Below are 27,908 nucleotides of genomic sequence, written 5' to 3'. Positions count from 1 at the left end.
TATTTGTCTGTTGCTATTTCGTGAGCTGGTAATTTTCCAATGATAGAGGAAACACAATGTAACAGAATTGGGCAGTTAGTGCAGTTAGTGTTCTCCTCTGAGCGCATTGAGCTGTCCAGTGATGTTGCTTATGCAGCAGTTTGAAAAGATGTGGTTGTGCTTTACATGTCTTAGAGGAAGCATGTGCTAGCTTCAGGCTCCCTGCTTGGTAGCATCGTGTGATAGAGGGAGGCCTAGATAGTGTGGAATTGGCAGTAATTAAATTGGGAAGACTGAGTTAGAAAGAAGGCGGAAAGGAACACAAGCCTACACTGATATTGACCCAAGACTTTAATTTTGACAGAGCCAAAAGCTGTTTTCCAAGCTTGTAGCTTTCTGTTCTTTCTCCACGCTCCTTATCTGATAGCTTTCGTTTCTTCATATATCTCCAAACCCACTGCTACACTAATTCAGCGTGAGCAGTATGAAAGGTTGCAGGAAATTAGTCATTAGGAAAATATTAATTTTAAAAGATGATCTGCTATTTATGTTCTGTGGAAGGCCGAACAGATATTAGCTCAGAACAACCAGCTCACAGAACAAATAATGTTTGGAAGAATCTACCTACTTGTTTTAACCACTGGATAGACAGAATGAGTATGAGACAGAAACTTTGAATGAACAACGTGATGGATGCATCTGGTGCCTCTTTCTGTTCCGATTTTATTTATCAGATGAAACTGGACTGAGCTCAAAGTGTGAGGTGTGTGTATGTGTGCTAATAATCCATGCAATGAAGTCTGTTTATTTTAATGTACACTATTAAATAAAGCTGTGCTTTTCAAACAAAGTGGGAATGCAATATTTTCATCATCTTATATTTTAGGACACAGTAACAGAATCACAATTAAAAAGCTTTTCACAGTTGTACACAATCTGGTAAATTCACTTGTGTGATACTAATGACTGACACCAGCCTTTTCAGTGCTACTCCGACAGAGCTGGCGCCAGACAACACTTCCAACAAAAAAGAAGGTAAGGTAGGAATCATATCGTCACTGTCCTAACAAAAACATGCATCTCAAAAATGGTAACTATACAGAAGGCAAAAAAGGTCTTAAGTTAGAGTAACAAGATTTTAATATAACTAATTTTGGACCATTTCTATTGGTCCATTCATCATGAAAAGGTCACACCATGTAAAGGATGGCTGTCTTGCACAAAAGATATGGAAAAATAAAAATTAAACACAAAATATTACAGGATTTTGATATGACAGTGACAATATTCAAATCCCATTGATTTTATACTGTATAAACATTACTGCATCCTCTCCTTCTCAATTCACTGTCCACTGCTTAGGTCTCCTTCTTGTAGAGGATATGAAGGACAGCAGGACGCTCAGAGCAGTGTGGAAAAGGAGCATCACTGTAGTAAGGTAGATCACTGAGGAGGAAACAGAGGAACAACGCACAAGTGGAAACACAGTCCTCCCAAAATTCACAAAAAGCGCTGGCCATTACTCAAACCAGTGTCTTCTGCACTGGACCTTTAAGAAGTCACTCCAAAAAACAAGAACCCACAAAGATTTTAATATAAATAGCATCAAAATGAATGTCATTCATTATTTGTAGGGTCAAATAGTGCCCATCTTACTGCCTCAATAAGTTATTACCATTGACTCCATTCCAGTGTCTCTGTTCATTAGCTGAAGCTCTCCACGGGACCCTGGGCTCATACAATCCGAAGGTCTTGTGCCTGGACTAGAGAGATGAGACAAGGTCAGCAATTACTTTTCCACTTTTGTAGAACAATATCAGCTTGAATGCTTTTTCAAAATGTTCATTTACTTTATAAAGAACACAAAACATTTTAATACAACTTACTTGTCTGACACTGGAAGAATCCATCTACCCAAGTAGGGACATATCGGTTTATCAACATCCATCGTTTCTGCAACTGAAATCAATACAGATTTTCATTTTTTTATTTGCTCTTACTGCTGGTCCTACCACTCTGACACACTTTCCAGGCCACAGACATCATGTTTTACTTGGCAGTCCCTCTATTGTTTGGATTGTCCACTACAGGCATTTAGATCATTAAGAAATTTTGTACACTGTCAATCAAGGGTATTAATAGGTAGTTGGTCCCCCCTTTGCTGCAGTAACATTCTCTACTCTTCTGCAAAGACTTTACACTTGAAGTTGGAACATTGCTGTGAGGATTTGATTGTATTCAGCCAAAAGAGCATTAGTGAGGTTAGGTACTGATGTTGGATCAGCAGTTATGGATAACTAGCACATCCCAAAGGTATTGGATGGAGCTGCATCACTCCAGAGAATAGACAGCTCTCCCATTCTATTGGCAATGCTTTTCTGTGGAGATTATACATTGAGCACTCGTGTCAGCACCTTAAAGTAGCTGAATTCAAGTAAATGGAGTTTGTGGATACTTCTGTAGTATATGTAAAGTTGGGGGTTCTACGAACCACCCAAAGTGGCGCTGACTGAACTGTTCCTGCGCTTTAGAGATGTACACGTGTCGTCTTACACAAAAGCTCTTCTGTAAGACATCAGCGACTGAATATTTACCATCATCCAGGCTGCTGTAGTAGCGTCCGAAGGCGATGTCTTTCGGAATATCTGGATACAGGTAGAGCAGAGGGTTTTCTGGAGTGTTATCAACAGCCAATAGTGTGTAATGCTGGATGATGTCAGGGAAAGAGATACTGACGAGATCAGCCTTAGTGTAAGGCTTCACAGAGTGTATCTGGGGTTCACCTGTGTGTAAAATATTAAAATGTTTGTATGATTTTTGTACGAATTTGAGCGTTCTATTACATATATATCTTTATATTACATAAATATATCTTTGAAAAACAAGAAAGTAGTTATGTCAGGTGTACAGCTGTATGCAAAACAGTTGTGTGCAAATGCCAAATTACATATCTGTTGATTTTGTTAAGTGAAAAAAAGTAACCACAGAAAAAGTAAAGTGAAAAATAAATGCAGCAAAGTGTTTTAAAAACTCATTTTTTTTCTGCAGATGCGAATAATAAATGATAATTGTGGCATGTGCAAAAGTTTGGACACGCTACTGAGTCAGCACTTAGTATCACTCCATTTGGACAGCTTTAAGTTTTAACAGCTTGCAAATGTTGCCAGTCTTTTCATCCTTGTTTTACCAATTTTCACCCAATCGATCTTGCAAAATGTTCTAGTTCTGTGATCTTCAGCAATCTTGAAGGCACAGCATGTTTAAGATCTACCCACAGATTTTTACAGATGTTCGAGCCAGGAGGCTGTGAGGTCCATTCCAAAAGCTTCAATTTGTGTTGCTTTAAGTAGTTCATGGAGGATTCTGAGGCAGGTTTTGGATCATTGTCTTATTGTAGACTCTTTTCTGCTTTAGTTTTTTGTGTCACATTTGCGACCAGAATTTACTGGAATCCCTTCTTCCATCTCTCTGAAGTGTTTCCTGTGCCACTGGCTGCCACACAACCTCAAAGCACAATAGATCCACCCTCGTGCTTAGGAGTTGGCATGGTGTTCTTTTCATCATATCCTGCTCCTTTTTGTATGTAGAACTTAGAAAACCCTCAGTTAAAGTAGTTCTGTACATTTTCTGAACGAAAATAAATTGATACAATCCCCACAGAGAACAAATTTAAGTATTTTCTGGATATTATATATATATATATATATATATATATATATATATATATATATATATATATATATATACACACATACACACACACACACATCCTTGCATATTTGTGTGAGCAACACTGCAGAGTAGAGTCAGCTAAACTTCCTGCATGTTCTTTGATGTTATATAGAGGTTTTTCTTTGCCTCTCTGGCCAGCATACAAACAATTCTGTCTGAGAGTTTTGTAGATTTTCCACATCTTGCCTTGACTTCCAAAGTTCCCCTTAACTGCCATTTCTTGATGACATTTTAGACATCAGTTAACTTCATTTTCAGATCCTCAACCAACTGCTTAGAGGAGCCCATGGCTGCTGAGTGTTAGCAAAAGGTTGTGTTTACTTCTTGTCACTTCATGTCATTTGTCCAAGGATGCCACAACCTTTGCATACAGCTGTATATTATCACACACATTTATGGTTCCACCCACTACAAACACATGTATGTACTAAAAACACACACAACCACACACACACACACACACAAGTACCGTTCTGTAAATGCTCCACCCATGTAATGGTGATGCCCCCCTCTCTACACGTCTCGCTGAAGCGCAATAGAAAAGTGCCTGGCCTTTTATCCTGTAAAAGAATCTTCTCTTTCTCCTTCCTAATAAAGCCCATGATAAGCCTGCATGTGCACAGAACAAGAAAGAGGCACAGAGCAACATTTACAGATCTGAAGTTGTCAGTATTTCTACCACACATTTTGATTCTGCAAGTGAGCTCCCAAAACAGGACTAATCTTCATCTTAATCCTCAGAATAAACTAATCTAGCTGTCAAAGTGATATTCCAAATGTGAGGGTAAAATGTTTAATTGATTTTAATGACAAAAATAATAAAAGTAAATGTCCTTAAATCTTCAAAGATCCATTTAAAATTGGAAACTGATCTGTTTAACTGTTTTTATTTGCTTGGTATTTTACACAAATAAAGTAACTACAAAATGTGAATTGAGTAAGAGCTCCAAAAACTCTGAAAATAATATTTGAAAAGCCTTTTCAAATCTGGATAGTAAGAGTTTATTTAATAATATAGAAATAAATACAAATAATATTAAAACAATAAGTAGTGATTTATGTATATCTATGTGTTCATGTGGGCATTTCCAAACATCTTGTGATAGCCCAGTATGATTTCTAGCTATCATCCAATATCATCAATTCAAGGATAACAAATTCTTGTTTCTTTTTAATGCATGTTTGTCACTGCTGTCACTGCTCTCCATTTTTGTCGTTTTTCAGTTTTTGACATAATTTGAAAATATCTGTTGCCCTTTACATTTTGTGTATATTTCATGATGAATGGACCAAAAGAAACGGCCCAAAATGACTTGGAAAAATTCTGGTTCCATTGACTTACATTACAGGTAAAGTAGGTTTTTCCTTCTCCTGTAAAGTTAGCATTTTGGAGATACAAGGTTTTCTTCCGACAACAGCGAGATATATATATATATATATATATCGAGATATATATATATATATATATATATATATATATAGGCACAACTAGGTATACCTTCAGTTTGGGATTTGAGGAGAGGCTGCTCATACTGCCTATTCATACTACTCATGTATTGCTTCATGTCAGTGTTTATGCATGTGTTTTAAGTCCCTATGTAGGCAGCCTTCAAATAAAAAGTTACTGTTTTTTTTTTCTCTCTTACCCATCGTTCCAGATGTTGAGTAGGTATCGTTTAATGAGGTCCAGTATGCCATCTATCCACAACCAGAAACAAGTTCCCTTCTCACTGTTGGGCTGGAAAGAAGCACAAAGATTCTGCATGAATATTAGATCACTCTCTGCTTCACTTACAGGCAAAGTTACTGCACAGCACTGCACTGCTGTTATACATACTTCAGACCTGCTGAGCTGCATTTCTGCACAGGACACTGTTTTCCCTGTTTTAACCCACCTCAGCTCAGCTACTGACTGAGAATCAGATGATATCTCCAGGCATGTAACTGCCTGTCTCTGTTTTCGTGCTGATGAGACTAGCATATTATGCAATACAAACTCATACTAAATATCTATATATCATTTGAACCTCTGCACATTTGATGCTTCACAAATCCACACACTTGCGTATTCTTCTATCTGAGCTCTCATCTGCCATCTCAACATTATCAGGTTTAGTCAGTGTGGCTCGCTAAGTATCGTTTTATCAGTAAGCTCTCCAGACTGACAGAAGTGAAACAAAGTTGTGTCGCTTTAGTGAAAGGAGAAGAGCCAGGCTTCGCCACGGTAGCAGCAGTTCAGTAATCTGAGTCATCTGCTTTAATCCACTCACCTTATTGAACATAGTCCAGAGGACGGGCTTTTCGGGATCTCCTTGAGCCTCAGGACCTACAGACATGAAATCAATCAATATAATTCATAATTAATAATTCTATTTAAAAATACAGATACATTGATTCAAGCGTTCCTCATCTTGTCACTGACACTGAGTTTGAATGTTCCTTCAGTTCCCACACGCAAGTGTAAACACACAAATAAAATATATTACATCATCACAATGGCTTTATTTAAATGAGTTTGTTTTGGCAAATATTGTGTTGTTGTAGCGCATTTCATTCATTTTAAGTTAATTATGCAAATTCAAAATGCCCTTTTTTTGGTGCGCCAAAGCTGGGGTGCAAATTTGGCCTGGCCAATGTTGATATTAAAACATAATTAATATAAATGGAGTGATGTTCACTGTTAGGGCTACCTGCTTCACTAAGTGCCACTGCACAGTGACAGATACACAGCACAGCTCAGTGTGTACAAGCTGCATTTACGCAGTCGCCCTACGGTTTTAATTTGTAACAACAACATAATATGTGGGAAATACTAATACTACAAGTTATGTAGTTTGTTTTGACAATCATGTTGCTGCCCCACAAAAATTATCTCATGTAATTTCAAAAAGTCAGTAGGACATACACAGTGTTTGTAAAGAAGCCGTTAATTGAGGTCCTCTTTTGAGTCTAACAGGCATGTTTGCTGATTTTAAATTAGTTAAAAAACAAATGTTGGTGTTTCTTTTGAAGATTGTATTGTTTTCAGTGGATAGGTATTCTAAAAGTTTTCTCCTAAAAATGTTAAAAAAGTATTCTGAATACTGACTTTTACAAAATGTAATTGGACTGAAAACAGATACCTAATTTCTATTTTCTGAATACATAATCCCTATACCTGTATTCCTTTACATCCCAGCCCATCCCAGCCGTAATGCTTTAAAGTGAAAGTTCTGCAGAAAAACAAGTTCTACACAGCACTCTTATGACAAGCTCTTCATTTAGCTGAAGTAATTATTATTAGTAGTATTGGAGCAGGAAAGCACTAAACCACGTAGTAAGAATGTCATGTTAAAGCGAGTTTGTCAGAAATCAAATTTACGCTATTGTCCTTTTCCCTCATATGTAGTAGATCACCCAGTGCCTGCTTGATGTCTGACATTTACTTGCCTGACATTTATTTCATTCTGCACTGGAGTTACCAGGCTAATGTAACTAACAAGTAATGGGATGTTAAACCCCACTAATGATCCTTATATAAACTGCATGCCTACTCTAGTATTCAGAAGTATGAAATCAATGTTTTCACCAACATAAAACAAATTTGATTGTAGGTAAGTGTATAAATGCTTCTAATATTCTAGTCCTGCATAACATCATAGGTTTCAAATGAGAGGATTACTGACAATTACAGATAATTGATAATTGAGTTATAATAAAATTACCAGATAACCAGAATTCATTTAAAGATTATATATTGAGGCAAATACCTGACAAAAAATAATTTAAATGTAAATTTGCATAATATTGTTTACTGTTTTATTCACTTCTTGTTCACAGAATTCTTGATGTATTCAATAGAAAAAATCAAAAATCACATTTTGCCAAATAGTTTGTAATATTGTAACATTGTATATTAATTGTTATTAATTAAATAAACCAAAAATGTTAATATAGCAAGTGGTTCCAAACTGGGCTAAGTCATCTGAAACACACCATCTAAAATGACACTGTTAGCTAAACAAACCTACTGTGTTTTCATAGCTAAAAGTGAAACAGTGTCAGAAACCACATAACCAAGTATATTTGAGATTGCTTAACAACTCAGCATGTTTTAAGGGCAAATGTGAGATGGTTCAGTCATGCAGTCTGTATGATGCTATGGCAGATGGTCATTAGTTTCCATTGCTTGTTAGCTACATTAGCCTTGCAGCTCCAGTGCACAACTAAAGAAGCAAATGTTGGACACCATGTATGTCTTGGCTGATTAGCTACATTTGGGGTTAGGGAGAAGGGGAAGTTCACATAACACAGTTTACATTATTCAGCACAGTCAAGAACATGAGACTCACCGAGCAGTTTGTCAGCGAGCATGCTCAGCTGGTCAGCGTTCAGGCCTCTCTTAGTGATAGAGGAAAACTGCCAGCTCAGAACCTTTGCCAGTTCACCCCACTTCATCGGAGGAGGGTTCAGGAAAAACGGCAAGTTCTGAAACAGAATTCATTAAGAATAAACCTTCCAGCAACAAAGTGAGGTAAGACAGATTGAAATGATGTTTGAGCGGATGAATGTAGGGCAGGAAGACAACTGCTGGAAAACAGCTCCTACCTGAGAGTCAGTGCAGAGGATGTTATACCACAGGATGGAGGCCCAGGCACTTGGCAGCTGGTTGATATGAGAGATCACCACTACAGGAAGCGAGGTGGTCTGGGTTCACAAGCACAGAAAGATGCACTTGATACGCAACATGCAATACATTAACTGAATTCCTCTAAATGACTGGCTTTAAACATCTACAGCTTTACAGTGTTAAGCCTGTTTCACACACACTCTTACACATATTGACCTCAGGGACAATATAGAATACAAGAAAATCACACATCATAGGATATGAGTCCTTTAAGAGCTTTGACATAGACTGTGCAAGACTTCTTATGTGAAACTATGAAAACCAATAAAAACAAAACCCTAGAAAAACACAAATTCTCAAAAGAAAATGCAGAAAAAGTCTACATTTCATGACTGTTATCAGTCAAAATACTAGCTACTTCTGTATACATATCTCAGTCAGTCTGCCAGCCTTGAAGCTACTGCCCATCACAAGTCAAAAAGCTGACAAAGGTAAACAAATGCATCATGCTCTTTTACAGATGATCGTTTCCCTGAAAAAGTAACTTATTTGACCATTTATCAAGGATGTCTGTTCAATATGCTGTGTGAACACTGTATGTGTGAATGGCCAACGTGTGCGAGCTGTAGCTGAGCTAAACAGGCCAGTGGAGTATGTGTTCAGGGACAGTGTGCTTTATTCTCACCTTTAGGTCAATGCACAGTCCAGGCTGATTGAGCTGCGTGTCGAAGTTGATGAAGTGGAGCTCCTCCATGATGAGGAGAGGGGCCTAAAAAAGAACCAGTAACACTCACTAAGTACACACAAACTACCCCCAGCACATATATGCAGTATTGTGCAAAAGTCAGAGACCACCCTTCATTTATTCAAATTCAATTCCCAGTCCTTAAGTAGAAGTTTGTCATTTTTCAGCATCAGGAGAAAAGCAAAAAATATATATTTAACAGAAAATTACACAAAACCCTCAACAACTAAATATAAACAACACAGTGATCCCATTTAGCAGCTGCTTTATTTTATTTGTGAATTTTCTTCTTTTTTGCTTGTTTCCTTTCTCAGTGAAGCTTCTTGTCAGCCACACATCCTTTCACACCCGTAGCGCTAAGTTGTCTTCTCACAGTGGAAGGATGGACAGAAACACCTGTGGGTTGTTTCAGATCTGAAGTGAGAGTGGAGCTTAACTTTCTCCACTCTCTCAAGGTTAAAGCTTTAAGTGCTGTTTATCTGGTGGGGACAGTTTAATGTCTACCACCTCGTACATGATTGTTTTTCTCTTATCTGTGAGTCATTGTTTTGAACTCCACTTTATGCAAGTGGATTATCTAATATCTACTCCTCAGAAATATCTGCTGAAAATGAATAACTTGTACTTAATGGCTGTGTGGTCTCTGACTTTTGCACAGCACTGTATAATGTTCACTAATCCCACTCACACTCATCCCCTGTAAACATCTGCTGCTGTAGGCAGGTTATAAGCTTCCTATTTAACACAGACAATGTCTTTGCTGACACTGAAAACAAAAATGAAGATGGTCTTAGAAATGCTTTCAATTTTTTGTTGAAAATATGACAACCACACAAATAACACTTTCTAGCACTGTAGAAATGCCTGCCTGGATTGACTTCTGAATTATTGCACTGCTCTGTTTCTCAAGAATGCAGCTTTTCACATCAAACCACTCTAAATGACTTTGTTTACATCTTAACCATTTCATTAAACAGATATTTTTAAAAACCTGTTGGTGTGAACTTTCGGAGAGGTAACATTAGCTTTTAGAGAGCAGACGTTCGGTTCCTATCGCCATCATTGTGAACAATTCTGACTCAAGAATTAATAATGAGTTTCTCAAGAATGGAGCATTTCACATCAAACCAGTCTGAATAGCTTTGTTTACGTCTTAAACGTCTTAAAATTTGAAAAAGCTGTGCAGCTGGTTGACTTGTTATTTTAAGTTGATTTTTAAAGTTCTCAGTAGGAACAAAGTAAAAAGCACACACATAACAGAGATTCTGAGGAAGTGGAGAGGAAGCTCTACATTTTCCGTATGAAACTCCTCCTTTAATAATAATAATATAATAATAATAATTTTATTTATATAGCACTTTTCATGCCGGTGGCAGCTCAAAGTGCTTTACAGACAGGTGACAAAACATAATTATAGAAAAGATCATTAGTACTTAATTAGAATCAGAAGAAAATAAAGAAGATTAAATTAGAAGATAAACACCACGAGACATTCAGTTTTAGTTAAATGCTAATTTAAAGAGATACGTTTTTAGATGCTTCTTAAAAGTGAGCACTGAGCCTGACTGTCTAATAAAAGGTGGAATTGAGTTTCACAGTTTAGAAGCAGAATAACTGAACAAGTCTCTCCATGTTTCCTGTATTTTACAGAGGGTATTTGTAAAAGGCCACTATCTGCAGATCTTAGTTTGCATGCCGGAACATAAACAGACAGACACTCTGTGATGTAAGCAGGTGCTAGGTTATTTTGAGCTTTAAAGACTAATAGCAGAACCTTGAAATCTATCCTGAATGATACAGGCAGCCAGTGCAGTTCTTTCAAAACGGGAGTGATGTAATCTCTCTTTTTTGTTTTTGTTAGGATCTGTGCTGCTGCATTTTGTATGAGTTGTAAGGGATGTATAGTTTTCTTAGGGAGTCCAGTAAGAAGAGCATTACGGTAGTCAAGTCTGCTTGTAACAAATGCATGAACAAGTTTCTCTGCATCGCTCTGAGATAGAAAAGGCCGAACTTTAGCAATACTTCTCAAATGATAAAAAGCTACTTTAGCGACTGTGTTTACATGCAGGATAAAACAGAGCTCAGAGTCTAAGATCACACCCAGGTTTCGTACCTCAGGTTTGGTAGATGAAGCTAAAGAACCAAGTGTCTCAAAAATCATTTTTCTCTGAGTTTCTATACCAACAATCAGTAATTCAGTTTATTCATGATTTAATTGTAGAAAATATTGTGACATCCACTGAGAAATATCTCACACACAGCTGGTTAGTCTGTCTACAGAGTGTTGATCTTCAGAAGGAATAGAAATGTATAGCTGGGTGTCGTCAGCATAGCTTTTTGTACACACTTTACAAAAGAACCTGTTTTATTTCAGATCCATCCATTTTTATACAGAAAATTCCTGTAATGTGGCATTAACCTGCAGTTTTAACTTATGAAAGATGCTGCATAGACAGCATAAAAAGTTTCCAACCTCATTTGTTCTGCTTCCAGCTAACTTTGCTTCTTTCAGTTGCTGTGTAAAAAAAGAAATGTAGTTGAGTATTTATACCGTGATGTAGACAATCTTGTTTTATTCATGCATTTATGAATGAATAAATTAGCTGTTTGAAATAGCCATGTGAGTATTGTTCATACCAAATGTCGGAACTCAGCAGCCAAGCATCCGTTTGATTCTTCCATGTTCATGACCTTCGAGCTGGTGCCCAGAATATTGAATTTACGGGATCTGCAGGAGCACACAATTTATATTAATACAGATATATTTTGTGTTTTTTTATTACCTTTATTTCAAACAGAAAACACATACCCCTTCACTGTGTTCTTTTCATTTAAATCCCTGTGGAGAAGAAATAAAAGAAGAGGTACAATATAAATACTTAATTATCTACTATCAATAAAAACATGTAAAAATGTAGATGTTACTGATCTTTACTTTTCTCAACTTACTTGTCAAAAGAGACACTGACTTTAAGTTGACAGTTCAACTCTGGTAGCTTGACCAGCAGCCTGTGGACAGAGTAATCTGATGTTATTATATATATATATATATATATATATAGAGAGAGAGAGAGAGAGAGAGAGAGAAATGGATAGGTAGGTATGTATATATATATGTTCTTAAAACTGATGATTTTTCAAGGGTTTAAGGGTTTTTTAGTAAAGACAATGAATAATGAACACTCAAAGAGCCATATATATGGTTCTTTGCGTGGTGAAATGGTTGTTGCATTGATGGTTCTACATAGAACGTTCTTGAAAATGGTTCTATATAGCACCAAAAAGTGCTATTCTTCTAGTAAATTCTCCTACTGCTACAAAGTCACACTCCTGTTTATTTACTGAATTTAATATATTAGAGAAAAAAATAAATATAAAATTTAGTTATGGCATATATTATATTTAATGTTGCAGTTTAGGTTTTTTTTTAACTCTGCTAATAAACACAAATTGAGCACTAGAATTAGCAGAAAACTGCCATTAACAAAACATTGATTGGGGTGTCAAACTTACATGCATACATCTGTATATGGTTTTCCTTTAATTGCAAATGTTACTCTATTAGTGTCTCTTTTAGTAAATTTTAGTAAAGTCTGAACAGATTAAAATCATGAGTGCTTCTTTCGCTCATTTGCGTCAGACTGAAATTAAATGCTGAGTGCTGTCAGAGGAGACCACTTTAACGCTGTACCTGAGTTTGACTGTGAACTGCACGCCCGTCTTCAGCACTAGGGGTCTTTGGGGATGCGTGGGCATGCAGGGCTGCCTCTCCACCACAATGGAACTGAAAGACACATCACAAGTTCTTCCATCCTGCACTACTCTATGATGTCTCAGCAGTGACTCTGACCACAAAGCATAGCCAGTTTCCATATTCTAATTCTGCAACCCACAATGAACGACATACTTGACCAGCACGTTTTTGAAGAGCATCAGGGCCTGTTCCTGCAGAGTGCTCATGCCCAGAGTGATGGGGTCGTTGTCGTACGAGAACTTCAGCACCAGCTCCTGCAGCTTGTTCAGCTGCTGCCGCGTCTGCTGCAAACACTCCGCCAGTGCTGTGAACCTGAGGTACACACCACCTTTACTTACTGAGTAGTGATGGAATAGTTTATGGTTGAAATAATGACAAGACTGTACAGCCACGTTCATAAGGCCACATGACACCTATACAGCTCATCATTAGCTACATAATCATGGTTTATTCCAATAGTCATCATCAGTCATGAATGCTGCTCTTGTCAACTTTGATGTCAATTTGACGCGACATCTTTGTCAGGTCACACTGATGTTTTCTGACATTGGATTGTGTCATAACAAGTGATTTTGTAGCTTAGTGTATATTACAGTGACATAATGCTGATGGTGTGAAATAGCTCAAACCCGACAATACATATCATGAGGATTAAGTCACTGTGACGTAAACTGAGCTACAAGTCTAAGTCTTGTCATCCAAGAAGGTAACACAAACTAACCCCAAATGCCATCTAAAATAGCTGTTATACAATTGACACCTATAATGTTTCTCAATATTTCTGTAGGTTTATGTCAGTTGTAATGAATAGCTTATGTATGTGTCATGTAGCCTTATGAACACTCCCTATAGTGAAGTGTCACCAAATTCATCAATAACTAATTATTAACTCCCTAAACTTAAAGGACGCATTGATAGGTCCACACTTCAGTTCCTCACTCTCATGACTACATACCGTACATATTAGTTTCACACTAGTTACCGAATGACTCACAGTAGTTACTAAGTAAAATCTCAATAGTAATAACTGAATCATAGACTTTAACAGGTTAGGATGACTCCAAGGGCTCGGAAGAGTCAGAGGTCCACAAAGTCTGTATTTCTTTTTTTAAATGATTTTTAGATTTACTGAAAGATTCTTAACAATAAAAACAATGAAAGACTAGCTTTAGTCGGCAGGGAAGATAGTATGTCTGTGTAATGTGATGCATGACTTAATGACAATTTGGGATGTGTACAGGTGCTCGAGTACTCAGTTAACTGTACGAAGTGCCACTGAATACTGAAATTACTATTCAGGTACTCTGTCCATTACATCACAGGAAAATGGACAAAATGTACAATTAAATGAAACGCTGCTCTTATGTTTTAACCTTTAGAACCCAAAGCCTGCAAATTTTGCGGGCAAAAATGTAGTTGACTTCTAGCCTCCACAACTTCAGAACGGTTTAAGCTACAGACATGATACCCATATCAGACCATTTAGCACACCCCGCCCTAACTAGCTAGCATGATGTCATCAAGCTGTGACATCAGCATCAGTGAGTAATTCAGCTTGGAAAATCACACAAAATCCTGATATTATTGCTCTGCTTTTTGGCCTTCATATTCCAACAAAGGGTTAAAACAGCCACATGATTCACACATCAGATCACTCAGCAGACTCTGCCCTTACAATCCAGAGTGATTTCATCCACCTGTGACCATCCGTCAGCCAGCAATCCAGCTCCAAAATCACCCACAACCAACTCACTACTGTTATATTACATCTCTGCTTTTAGCCTTCATATTATAAACAAAGGGTTAAAAATAGTGACATGATTCACACATCAGAACACTCAGAGGAACCTTTCATCACTAGCCAGAGTGAAAAAAAACCAGCTTTAACATCCCACAACCCAGAAATACAGCACAAACACACGGCCAGATCACTGTAAAACCTGCTATTAGCTCTCTGCTTTAGCCTTCATTTGGCAAGAAAAGGGTTAACAGAGCCGTAAAATGTTGTTTTTACTCGTATTTGTGATTAAGTACACACATTACACTCTGAAACACGAGCACCTGAACGTGAGCGTGTTGCCAAGGACAGTTTGTTAAGGACGTGACTGAGAGGGCAGATATAGTGTGCCTTTGATGGCCTAACTAGGCTAACTACTCTAGCTGAGGTTAGCTAGGTCCAGAAACAGAAACATATATCTCTATGACAAACATGTTGGGACATCGTCCAATGAAAGAAAATACCTTGTGTAAGACAGCAAATCCTCAGCATCCAGTAAGCTGTAGTTTTAGCTCATGTGAAGAGATACTCATCCAACTTGAAAATGATCGATTTCCCTCTACATTTTTTTTTTAATAATAAAACATGTTTTAAAATGTATTTCTCTGCTTGTAGCTAAAGGTGCTTCTAATCATATCAGCACAGTAAAACAATATTCCTTTAACACAAAAGCAGACCTGTATGTGATGAACAGTGCCTGTAGAGGTTCTCACCAGCTCTGTAATTGGTCCAGGCAGGCATTTGGGGGTCCTCCGATGCAGGCCATCTGCTGCCTCCGCTTCCACTCGGGAATCTCCACTGATATCAGCATGAACTGGATGTGATCTGCTAACTTCAGTGAATTTACCAACTCGTTCACTACCACCTGCACACAAATGCAAATGTATATGATTACTAGTTCAGTAATGGATTTGATTCAGTGATGGAGCACATTTACAGTCATTTCAGGTTCATCCACAGGCCCAGCATGTCTTTATCTTTCACAGTGAAATCACTCAATTTGAATATCAGCTGCTACAGAGATAAATTCGGTCGTAATCTGGTTCTGTTTATGTGAACTGAACACTGAAATAGTTCAACACTGTGTTGGAGTTGCACAGTGTTTTTTTTTGTCACAGATCATGGAGCTTGGAATCACTTCCCATATTAACAGTTTTGACATTTCACAACTGTATGCAATAGTTTTAACATCCCTATTCTGTTTCAACATGTTTTGTTGGTTTTCTAAGTGAAAATAAGTGTAATTTTTCTGCACATTTAAGAACACAATTTACCATAATTTATAAAAAAGAGCCATAATTTTGCGCAGGCTATATTTTTTTTTAAAATTGAGAGTATGGTGATGACAGTAAAACTCAGAGAGAGAGTGATGATGTGAAATTCAGAATAATAACTTGCACAATGTGGATGTAATATTGTAGATTATTCACCTAAATGTATTTTTACATGTTTTATACAACATTTCAAGAATTCTGTGAAAGTTTTAAATGATATTAAATTATAATGTACTATAATTATCTGTTTACATTCATCTTTTTGTCAGTTATCTGCCTTGAGATTTGAAGTTTGTAGTTTATTTGTAGCTTTTTTGCACATTTTAAGATACACACAAATAAACACTTGTGAAATAATGCAGATTTATATATCCATATTAACTGCTGAGTAATAGTAATAACAGATATTGCAATAAGTGAAACAAATAAACCAGAGATATATAAACAGCAATACATACAGACAAAACAACTACAGTATAAATATTAACTGATCTTTTAAACATCTTTTTTAAATTTTTAAAGAGGAACCATTTTTTTGCCAAATGGAAAAAAACTATTGCATATTTTTGATCTCCACTACATCAAATATGATTCTTATTTATTATTATTATCCTTATTCCCTCTCAGTCACTGTAGGATCTTCTACTGCTCCCTTCATTATTCTGGACACTTCTAACATTTCTTTATTTTTTCTTTACAGCTTCCTAGTATTCAATAATTACGTAAAACCGGTGAAGCTGCTCTGGACCAGCACATTAGAAACATGTTATACATGTTTCTGCAACAAAACTGGTTTTATATGACTGAAAACAGTGATCCCAGACATCAAAACAGTAGAGTAGGTGTGTTGCTGTGTTCAGAACTGGCCTACCTCTCTCATTTTGTTCAGTCTGAAGAACATCTCCTTGATCATCATCTCCTCCCTCTGGATCTCTTTTGCTGTGTGTGCATTCATTTCAACCTCAACTGAAACCATAAAAAATACAAAAGAGTCAGATTTGTCTGTCAATTACTCAAAAAAGCTAACACTTCACTGCTGCCACATAAACATCGTGGCAGATGTCATATGCTGTTATGAGTTACCACATACTAATTTAGTCATCATGACATCAAACAAGTTAATGATAACGGTAACATGACGCTGCTGCATTACTGGACAGCATATGACCTCTGCCATGGCATGTTTATGTGAATTTTATGTAGCGCACACTTAAAAAAGATGGTTCTTCGAGAGCTTTTGGTAAAGAAAATGGTTCTATATAGAACTTCGCATGATTAAACGGTTCTTTGTATGGTGAAAAAGTTCTTCAGATTGATGTAGAATGTGCTGTAGATGATTCTATATAGAACCTTTTTTTAAAAACGGTTCTATATAGCACCAAAAACAGTTCTTTTACTGTGACAAGCTTGACATCATAACAATAGAAGAACCTTTTTAGTGTTATATAAAACCATATACAACATTTTCTCCATCAATACAAAGAACCCTTTCACCATGCAAAGAACCCTTTAATCATGGATCTCATGGTTCCATGTAGAACTATTTTCTTTACTTTAAATCCTTGAAGAACTATCTTTTTGCATGTCTAATGTAAAGAAATACATGCAGTTTAATCTACAGGTCAAACTAGCCATATACTTTGCATTGTGCCAATTTTTTTTTAATAATGAATTAAAATATGATTCAATTGAACGCTTGACAAAAAAATAACAAACAATGCCAAAATGACAGCCAAAAGGAAATGCTCTCTTACTCCGACTCTGTAAAGTTTTCCTCCTGAAGTCATGCTCGTCTTGCAGATCCTCCAGGACCTGAATGTCTTGTTCTGTCTCCTGGTGAATTTAAGTCCATATTTACACACATAGCAAACGTAGATTCAAAAAGCTACTTCAGGTTCACTACATTCTGAGGTCAGAGGAGAAAGTGCTGATATGAAATGATTAATCCAGCACAAATCAAGGAAATGCAGAAGAGTGAGTCATAATATAAACACACACATACACCGATCAGACATAGCATTATGACCACCTCCTTGTTTCTACACTCTTTGTCCATTTTATCAGCTCCACCTACGCGTAGAAACAAGGAGGTGGTCATAATGTTATGCCTGATCGGTGTGTATATATATATATATATATATATATATAAATATATATATACACGTTTATACATAAACGTATATTTAAAAATATCTTTAAAATGATAACTTTACAGGAAAGGGAAAACATTCCTTATTTTTAATGCAGGTCTATGTAATGAGATCTTTTAGGATTATTTCCATTTGTCCTTTCATCATGACATTTGACGCAAAAATAAAAAGTGACAAAAAATGGAGATACAAGGTTTTGTTCCAATAGTGAGGATATTGTTCATTTTTAAGTAGGGGACGTTTGATCTTAAAGCACATTTTGCACTTTGTGTGATTTAAAATCTAATTTCTTTAACGTCAGGTTCAATTTTTAATTCTATTGTTTATTCTGTATCGTGAAAATTAACGCATACTGTCAAGTCATATTTCTAGGAGTTTTCTCTGTTAAAAGTTCACATAGAATGCATCGCTAGTCTAACCTGCACTTTCTTCTTCAGGTCATTCACTTGGTTGTCCAGTTGCTTCTGCTGTTCCATCGCAGCACTGCTCTGTGATGATCCTGCATGCTCCTAGCATTGAAACCAACATGGAACACATTCGTTATGTTTATGTTCATAATCTTTATGATCTTCATCATCTTTACTCACTAGGAAACCATTTTTATGGTCTAATAACTGTAACCAGAAGAGCCAAATGCTTGATTTGAAAAGCATTTATTGAACCCAAGAACATGATACACACAATATCCTATATACTATACCTGTGTCTGGATAGCCATTTCCAGAATCTTCCTCTCTTCCTTCAGAGAGTTGGATATAATCATGGCCATGTACACAGGAAACTCCTGGAAGTGCTCCTACACAGAAGATCATTGCATTTTAATTGGTTGGTGCATTAGAAGAGAATTTGAAAGTATGTTGGGATTAAAGCACACTCATTAAGGAAGCATTAGCTGGATGATTGAGGAAATCATTAATCTTGGAAATGGTGTTAGCTTAGCTGTGATTCTGCACCTGTAGATTGCGCTTTATCTTCCGAATGTTGTGCTGAAGCAGGAAGTTGTTGCCCACACTGAGACGACCGTAGTGCTCATCCAACTTACTCAGGAGCTCATGGAAGCGCACTGTAGCCAAGGACACGTTAGCGGCCACGGCGTCCCTGAACCAGACATTAATAATCAATATACACAATCTTCACTACAATACATTCAATAACTACAAGTCACACACCCTATGATTAACCTTAAATCCAGAGAATGTTTGGAAGTTTAGTGATGACATTAAAGCTTAAAGATGGTGCAGTGATGACACAGAAGCTCAGAGTATAGTGATGACACAAAAGGACAGATTACAGTGATGATGCGAAAGACAAGAGTACACTGATGACACTAAAGCTCAGAAGGAGTATGGTAATAACACTAAAGCTCAGAGAGAGTATGGTAATGACACTGAAGCTCAGAAGGAGTATGGTGATGACACTAAAGTTCAGAAGGAGTATGGTGATGACACTAAAGCTCAGAGAGTGTATGGTGATGACACTCAAGCTCAGAGAGAGTATGGTAATGACACTGAAGCTCAGAGAGAGTATGGTAATGACACTAAAGCCTATAGAGAGTATGGTGATGACACTAACGCTCAGAGAGAGTATGGTGATGACACTAAAGCTCAGAGCGAGTATGGTAATGACACTGAAGTTCAGAGGAAGTATGGTGATGACACTAAAGCTCAGAAGGAGTATGGTGATGACACCAAAGCTCAGAGAGAGTATGGTGATGACACTAAAGCTCAGAGAGAGTATGGTGATGACACTCAAGCTCAGAGAGTGTATGGTAATGACACTAAAGCCTATAGAGACTATGGTGATGACACTAAAGCCTATAGAGAGTATGGTGATGACACTAAAGCTTAGAGAGAGTATGGTGATGACACTAAAGCTCAGAGGAAGTATGGTGATGACACTAAAGCTCAGATAGAGTATTTGATGACATTAAAGCTCAGAGGGATTATGATAATGACGCTGAAGCTCAGAGAGAGTATGGTAATGACACTAAAGCTCAGAGGAAGTATGGTGATGACACTAAAGCTCAGAGGAAGTATGGTGATGACACTAAAGCTCAGAGAGAGTATGGTGATGACACTAAAGCTCAGAGAGTGTATGGTAATGACACTAAAGCTCAGAGGGAGTATGGTAATGACACTAAAGCTCAGAGGAAGTATGTTGATGACACTAAAGCTCAGAGGAAGTATGGTGATGACACTAAAGCTCAGAGAGAGTATGGTGATGACACTAAAGCTCAGAGAGAGTATGGTAATGACACTAAAGCTCAGGGGGAGTATGGTGATGACACTAAAGCCTATAGAGAGTATGGTGATGACACTAAAGTTCAGAGAGAGTATGGTAATGACACTAAAATTCAGGAAAAATGGTGAAGGCACTTTACACATTAGCACTTTGAAAGAGAGTGGTAATGAATAGTGTATAATAAATTGTGTAATACTTTTTTTTACTGGAGCTGCAGCACAAAATACTGTAATTAGAAGAAAACTTTTGACAAAAATGGCAAAAGATGTAAGATTTAATTCAGGTTGCAAACAAGTGAAGCAAAAAGACCGATGCTGAAGAAAACATAGGGCATTATTGATGATTAGTGACTTTTGGTGTTCTTTTGTATGTATACTAATACATGTGGTGATATGCTATAGTGTTGTCACCTGAAGCTTTCGCCATGGAGAAAACTGGTGAAACAGGCTAGGTGTGCCAAAACTGGTCTGATCTTGAGTAACACAGATATGGTGAAAAGAATCACACCTAACGTTTCCCAGACAAAGAAAACCTCCCTTACTTTTAGCAGAGGAGTTTTAGGCAAACATAGTGAACAAAGAGTAGTTACAACAGTGCATTTTCATCCCCCACTTCCTCTCTTCTTTCTTCTCTCCCCTCTCCTCTACCTTCTTTTGTCTTCCTCAACACAACATATGCCTATAACAGCTCATCTGAGGGAAAACCTTTTGAAAACATCTCATTGTTTGAGTTGTATGAACTTCAACAGGCAAAGGGCAAGGCTTTAGATCATATCTCACCAGTCATGGCTCTCTATCCACTGGCTGAGGTACTGGCGAATCTCCATGGGGAATGCGTCATCATAGAGCTGGTCAACTTGCTCTAGATATCTAGAATCCAGCTGTTGAAGCTGGTGCCAAAGTGCCATCTACCAAAAGACAAATAAAAAAACAATGTTTAACTGAAAGACCAAATGTGCCAGAAGAAAACCTTATATCTCCATTTTTTTGTTTTTCCGTTTTTTATCATAATTTGAAAATGCCTGCTGCCCTTTACATTGTGTGTAAATTTCATGATGAATAAACCAACAGAAATGTCCCAAAATGACTTGGAAATATGTCTGGTTCCATTGACTTACATTAATAGTAAAGACGTTTTTTCTTTCTCCTGTAAAGTTACCATTTTAGAGATATGAGGTTTTCTTCCAACAACAGCGATATATAGTTATCTTTCCCTGCTACATTATTCTTTGCTTTTAATGCATATAGCTTACAGGTTTCATGAGTTTATTTGTGTTATCTGTTTGAGAAACACAATATTTACAGGTGAACCTATTTTAATAAAAAACACAATAAATCTGTTGGATCTATCCATCACCTTTTGTATTCATATGCTTCTTTTTATAAACAATAACAATAAATGTAGCTGTGGAAAACAATGGAGTTAAAGTGACAGAAAAGTTCAGAGGGTGTTGATATTTTAATTAAAATGACTCTAAAATAAGGAAAAGAAAAGGTCAAAATGGTAGTCATATGCAAAAGTCTGGGCATCCCTGGTGAAATGACATATTTTGTTGATTTTCTAAGTGAAAATAAGTTAATACGTATATAATAGTTTTATATGTTATGTCACATATGTTGTATATTTCTGGTATGTTAAACTGGAATTTGAAATTTCTTGGGTTTGTTCTCTGTAGGGAATATGCTAACTCATTTTCACAAAATCAACACAATATGTAAATATTTCGATATGTAATGTGACCAGTGGTGTTTAAATTTCATCAGAATGAAGGATTATTGTCTTTGTCAAAGCAGTGCAGCATGGGACATCTAGAAACCCACTGTGGCCAGTTTGTGAATCACAATAAGTAGGTAATTTGATAATCAGTTTACAGTTTCATGGCCTAAAAAATCTCCACCACAGTATTTCTGCTATAAACCAAGACCTTTTTTACCATCACTAGCACATATCTGAGCGCTGTTATACTACAGTGCCATCAAATGAGCTACAACAATTGGAAACGTTTGGGTTGCCAACCAACTGTATTGTAGTCAATTGTAAACTGACCTGTGTTTTGGCTAAACTGCTTTCTCTCAAAGAATTCCAACTAGGTAAAATAGGTAAAATGACTCTAACTGGCATTTTAACTTGTGGTTGGTGGCACCAACCAGACACTGGACAATGAAGCTCAAAACCAGACTATCCAGTTAAAACCAGACACCTGGCAACCCTGTTTTGACCTGTGAAAGTGTGAAGTTTAACTTTAGATGCATAAGCTTTTTTCTAGGTTTAACAAAGTAAATAAATCTGCTAGCAGTGCTGCTGAGTTTTTAAACAACTCAGTGTCACTGCTGGACTCAGAATAGACCACCAACCAAAAACATCCAGCCCTGTGGGCAGCGTCCTATGACCACTGATGAAGGACTAGAGGATGACCAACACAAACTTTGCAGCAGCAGATGAGCTATCGTCTCTGACTTTACATCTACAAGGTGGACTGACAAGGTAGGAATGTCTAACAGAGTGGTCAGTGAATGGACACAATGTTTAAAAACTCCAGCAGCACTGCTGTGTCTGATCCACTCGTACCAGCGCAACACACACTAACACACCACCACCACGTCAGTGTTACTGCAGTGCTGAGAATGATCCACCACCCAAATAATACCTGCTCTGTGGTGGTCCTGTGAGGGTCCTGACCATTGAAGAACAGGGTGAAATGGGGATAAAAATGTATACAGAGAAACAGATGGACTACAGTCTGTAATTGTAGAACTACAGAGTGCTCCTATATGGTAAGTGGAGCTGATAAAATGGACAAAGAATGTAGATACAAAGAGGTACTTAATGGTGTGACCGGTTGGTGTATATTGGTCAACCAAATGCAATCACAACACACTGTAAAAAGGAAAACAATGCGCTGAGAATTTATTGGGCAAATGGTAAATTATTGGGTGGGGGAGGGGGAGGGGGAGTGGCTTGCAAATCAAACCAAGAAGCTGCTGATGTCCTCAGAACAATGGACTGACCTCCCCAGAGTCCAGACATCAGCATCACTGAATGTGTTTGGAATTATTTGAGAAGCAGAAAAATGCAACCAATCTCTTAGAATGAACTTTAAAATATGTCTGCAGATTTCTTTGAAAAACTAAAAGCAAGACCCCTAAAAAATGGAAGCTCTAATAAGAGCAAACTCTGAACACACCACTGATAAATTTGATAGCATATTTAATATTTAGTTGTGTATTATTTAATATTTTGTGTATTATTTCGTTAAATATATCTTATCTGCTTTTTTCCTGATGCTGAAAATAAACTACTTGTGCATAATGGCAGTTGAAATAAATTAAGGCTGGTCTCTAACATTTGCACAGTACTGTAAGATCCAAGCGTGAGCTGGAACTAAACTCTCCGGGACGGTAGAGCATCAGGACCAGATTTGGACACTCTTGATATAAGAGGATGAACACTTGAGTAGCTTCAGTAAGCTGTGATGCAAGACTCGAAGACAAAGGAAGAATTATACACCAAACAAAAGGGGGATTCATGAGCAGCTCAAACACTTCTCAGCTAATTGTCCACTTAAAAAGCGTGAATCAAAAAATAAATAATCTCTCTGTTTTCATCACTTCAGAAGGAGGTGTGGCAGGACTCAAAGTCACAAGCATTCCACCATGGTTAGGTTGTACCATGTCTGATTAGGGCTTAGGGGTGATTTGATGACTGACAGTTCTTACAAAATACAGATGTTTGTTTTTCAGTTCCACTATAAAATAACCTAATCACTATGGCACTGAGTTCCTCCTTGACTTTCCTGAAGGCCTGTTAGTGAGAACTAGGGACTTCCCACAATGCAAAAACTTTGTGCGAGATGCCAGGGGTGTGTCTGTAGCTGTAGGCTTTTATGGTTATGTTATACTGAGATTGAAAACTATAGAGATGGGACCAGATTTGCTGGCCTTCATAAATGGCCTTGAGTGTTTATCGAGCATGCAGGAGGAATGAAAACAGAATTAATTGAACGAACAATCCGGACTGATATTGATTCAGGCACTGCACTGTAATGATGTGGTGTGATGTATAATATGACGATGCCCATGAAGCATAAATATTTCATTTAAAAAAAAACACAAAGGCTATTTACATGCTACTCACTAGAAAGACTCATAGCCTGCTAAGTTTTGCAAGTGTCTCCTAACACATAATGAGGACCATATTGCTGCTGCTGGAACAAAACCTCATATCTCCAAAATGGTAACTTTACAGGAGAAGGAAAAACCCTACTTTACTTTTAATGTAAGTCAGTGGAACCAGACTTTTTTCTAAGTAATTTGGGGGCATTTCTGTTGGTTCATTCATCACAAACTTTACATACAATGTCAAGAGCAACAGGCATTTTCAAATGAAGTTTAAAAAAAACTGAAAAACAACAAAAATGGAGATACAAGGTTTTGTTCTGACAGCAGCGATATACACATACACAACCAAATTAAAGGGTAATTACACTGATTGTTCAAAACTTCTTTATTGTTAAATCATTATGCTGTAAACAAAGTCATGTATAGTGCTTTGGTGTGAAAGGCTCCGTTCTAGATAAACTTAGTGAGTCAGAATTATTCACGGTGGTGATGATAGGAACCAGACGTCTGAAGAATTTAATGCCTCTTAAAGCTCCCTCACAGAAAGTTATTACATTAAGTAATTACAAATACACTGCCTGATGGCTGAGACATTGTTTGAAGACAGTTCTCAGATTAGGTTTTGGTCTAAAATGTATTTTTTAAATCAGTTTGTGGTGGACAGGCACATGCAGAGTGTTATAAGGCAAAATAGCACCCAAAGAAAAACTAATTTTTCAGATTCATCACTATCATTTTCTACACTTTATATAAAAACTCGGAAAACACACGTAGGATCATGGGTCATTTTGGATAGTGAATAAAATGGCTGTATTTATGTCGTAGACGTTGCGACCCCTGGTTCCTATCTACTCCACTGTAAAGAAATAAGTCAGTAAGCTTCTCTACAATTAACCCTTTCGCATCAAAACCACTCTGAATGCCTTGGTTTTCAGCTTAACGACTGAATATGTAGCCAATAACCAAGTAACCCAATATTTAAAAAATTATACAATGAACATATGATTTTTTTTCTTCTTTCCAGTGGCTCGTCCAGTCTAAATCATGTGCTATTCACCACGGTGGTGGTCAGAGATGCAGCTCCTGAACATTGATAAGCAGCAACCAGCACAGCTGCGTAGTTAACTCATAAAATTTAGTCAGAACTGGACTCAGTTGGATCTGTGGTCAAATGTTAATGCCAGAAATACTGCGGTGAGTAAAAATAGTGCCACCGCATAGAAGTGGTTCTGTGTCTCATATTTGATCACATGTGCATGCATTTATAGTAATATAACCCTTTCTGTCATCTCATTTATAATCATAGTAATTTTATCATTCAATTCTGCTACACTGTAATATAACATTTAACACTACCACCTCCCACAAACCGTCATAAACAATAACAGTAATTATAACGAGTTGCCTTAATTAGTGCATTTAAAGTAGGGTCTGCCAAACGTGTTAATCCATTTATAAACAGGTACATTCAGTCCAGTGAAAATAAAGGAGATGATGCCATCAGAGACACACAGCTGTCCACTGTTAACTCCAGCCTTAAAACTTCATTCACGCTTCTTTTAGATACATAAAAACTCACCACTACAAACACTCACCTCACACAGCGGTACGGCGGCCTGTAGTCCGGGAAAAAAGACAAGAAAAGGCTCAAATGTCCCCTCGGGAAAAGGATCCAGCCGCTGGCGTTTGTTTTATCTCGCGAATCCTGCAGTGCGTTTTATCCTCACGCTTCTTCTGCTAAACTGTCTCAGAGTAGACATGGACAGAGTTGAGTTGGGGCTCCGCCCATATGACGCTTCCACCAGTCAAAATGCAGCATTTTTGATCCACGTTTGTCTCTCGGTGGTGAGCCAATCACCGGTGAATGCGCGTCTCGCAGTCACGCCTCTTTTGCAATCGGCTGTTCCAGGCAGGAGCCGCCCTCCCTTCGCCAGCTCGCCGAGAGTGAAAAACTGCAACCGAGGAGTGAATAGAAACTTAAGCGGAGCTGGGCGGAGCTGCAGTTCTGCTTAATTGGAATCGGGAGGCTGCCTGGATCTGTTCATGAACATGTTTTCTATTCCAAATGCCTTAGCATTCATTCTGTTGGTTTCTGTTGTTTTCTTGCTTGCATTTTGTAACGTATTGGCATGAACGTCCAGCAGCCGGTTTTATAAGAAGAAATAAATATAGAAACGCGCACAGTGGCGTGACTAGGGTCTTATGGACCCCAGTGCAAAACAACTAATATGTGATCTTTAATGAACTGCATGCACTTTGCTTTCTTACTCCCATAACCATGTTGGTGCTCTAATGTAGGCTAATGGTGGTATATTAATATGTTATTGTTTGTTTATGAATAAGTAATGCAGCTAGCCATTAGTCATAAGGAATATATTTACATAAGTAGCAATATAAGAAGTCCAATAAAGGCTGGTCACTATGAGACCCCTTGCATAAAGGGGCACGTGCACCCCTGTGCTATAGGCCCCAGTCCAATTGCCCTGCCTGTACTACCAGTAGTTACGCCACTGAAGGTGCAGCATTCATCAAACTATGTAAGACTTACTTTCTGGTGAAATCTTGATTAGTGGTCACTAACATTTCCTCTTGGAGACCCTCGTTCCTGCAAAGCTCAGTTTCAACCCAAATCTAACACACACTGGAGCCAGCAAGGACCAACAAGGTCTTCTGAAAGCATAAGCATGGATCACGTGTGGTGGGTTAGGTTTGGTGAGAAGGTAGATCTCCAGGGCTAGGGTTGGTGACCACTGTGCTTTGCTATTGACCTCCAAATGGTATTAATGCAGGCTATGTAGGGGAGAACGCTCACGTTAGCTGTTTTAAAGATCGTTGTAACTGAAATGTTAAAAACAATCACTTAAATAACTGTACCTGTTGAAGTAGGCAGCAATGTTAGTGGCACAGTTCTCTGCGAATTAAACACATATACATATATACATAAACAAGGTGGAAAATACAGGGGGTCCTGGGGGGTCTGGGAGCTCCTAACTGACCTATTGGATCTTGTGAATGTCTCAAAATCAAATCATTTTGAAAATGAACCCATTACATGATGCTGTCCATTGGGATTTCAGGCTGAACTGGGTATCATGTTGGCCCCTATGTAGCCCCTACACTCTGCAACGCACTCAAAGTCGGACTGAGAAATGTGTAAGGTGCAGGGTGTAGGCATGACCCCCTCTAAATAGAACTGCAGCCACGGAGAGCAAAGGTCCGGCACGGTTTGGCCATTTGACTGCTCTAACTGAAATGACTCACCTCCTCAGTTAATGGTCAGATGTAGGAGGTGTCACATACAGCAGCACTCGTGTTTTTGCTGGCAACTCCTCTGTGGCAGACCGAGAAGGGGGTGGGCCACAGCTGACGGAACAGCCTGAGTAAACCACGTGATTTTCAAGAAAGCGAAACTAACCTGTCCAGGCAGAAGCAAGAAACGGAGAAACGAAACTGGAATCGAAGCCAAATCCATATTTTCCTAATGATAGCGCTCCAGAGAGAAAAGAGGGAGATAATGAGCGAGTTTATC

At 37.8% G+C, this 27,908-nt stretch overlaps 1 protein-coding gene across 1 annotated transcript; it reads right to left on the bottom strand.

The window, feature by feature from the left end:
- Window positions 1-671: 671 nt before the first annotated feature.
- Window positions 672-26,149, bottom strand: stat1b (signal transducer and activator of transcription 1b). Its single transcript, XM_036589966.1, has 24 exons — window positions 25,975-26,149; window positions 21,041-21,168; window positions 18,974-19,118; window positions 18,721-18,816; window positions 18,440-18,529; window positions 17,625-17,703; window positions 16,742-16,836; window positions 15,310-15,461; window positions 12,973-13,131; window positions 12,757-12,849; window positions 12,015-12,074; window positions 11,875-11,904; window positions 11,703-11,793; window positions 11,539-11,580; window positions 9,006-9,089; window positions 8,299-8,397; window positions 8,043-8,178; window positions 5,982-6,037; window positions 5,358-5,449; window positions 4,181-4,320; window positions 2,574-2,762; window positions 1,866-1,938; window positions 1,655-1,742; window positions 672-1,425 (listed from the first exon to the last, which is right to left on the bottom strand). The coding sequence occupies exons 2-24, from the start codon at window positions 21,166-21,168 to the stop codon at window positions 1,423-1,425; spliced, it is 2,220 nt and encodes a 739-aa protein (XP_036445859.1). The 5' UTR covers window positions 25,975-26,149; the 3' UTR covers window positions 672-1,422.
- Between the last annotated feature and the right edge of the window lie 1,759 nt (window positions 26,150-27,908).

Source organism: Colossoma macropomum, unplaced genomic scaffold (assembly GCF_904425465.1).
Source record: "Colossoma macropomum unplaced genomic scaffold, Colossoma_macropomum, whole genome shotgun sequence".
NCBI lineage: Eukaryota > Metazoa > Chordata > Actinopteri > Characiformes > Serrasalmidae > Colossoma > Colossoma macropomum.
This window is presented reverse-complemented; position numbering and strand designations above follow the sequence as displayed.

Bases quoted from the DNA above. Each gene is read 5' to 3' on its own strand.
- stat1b (XM_036589966.1), bottom strand. From the start codon at position 21,168: ATGGCACTTTGGCACCAGCTTCAACAGCTGGATTCTAGATATCTAGAG. The intron at 11,581-11,702 runs GTATGAACAATA...TTTTTTACACAG, and splicing joins CTGCTGAGTTCCGACATTTG to CAACTGAAAGAAGCAAAGTT. The intron at 8,179-8,298 runs GTAGGAGCTGTT...ATTCTGTTTCAG, and splicing joins TCCTCTGCACTGACTCTCAG to AACTTGCCGTTTTTCCTGAA.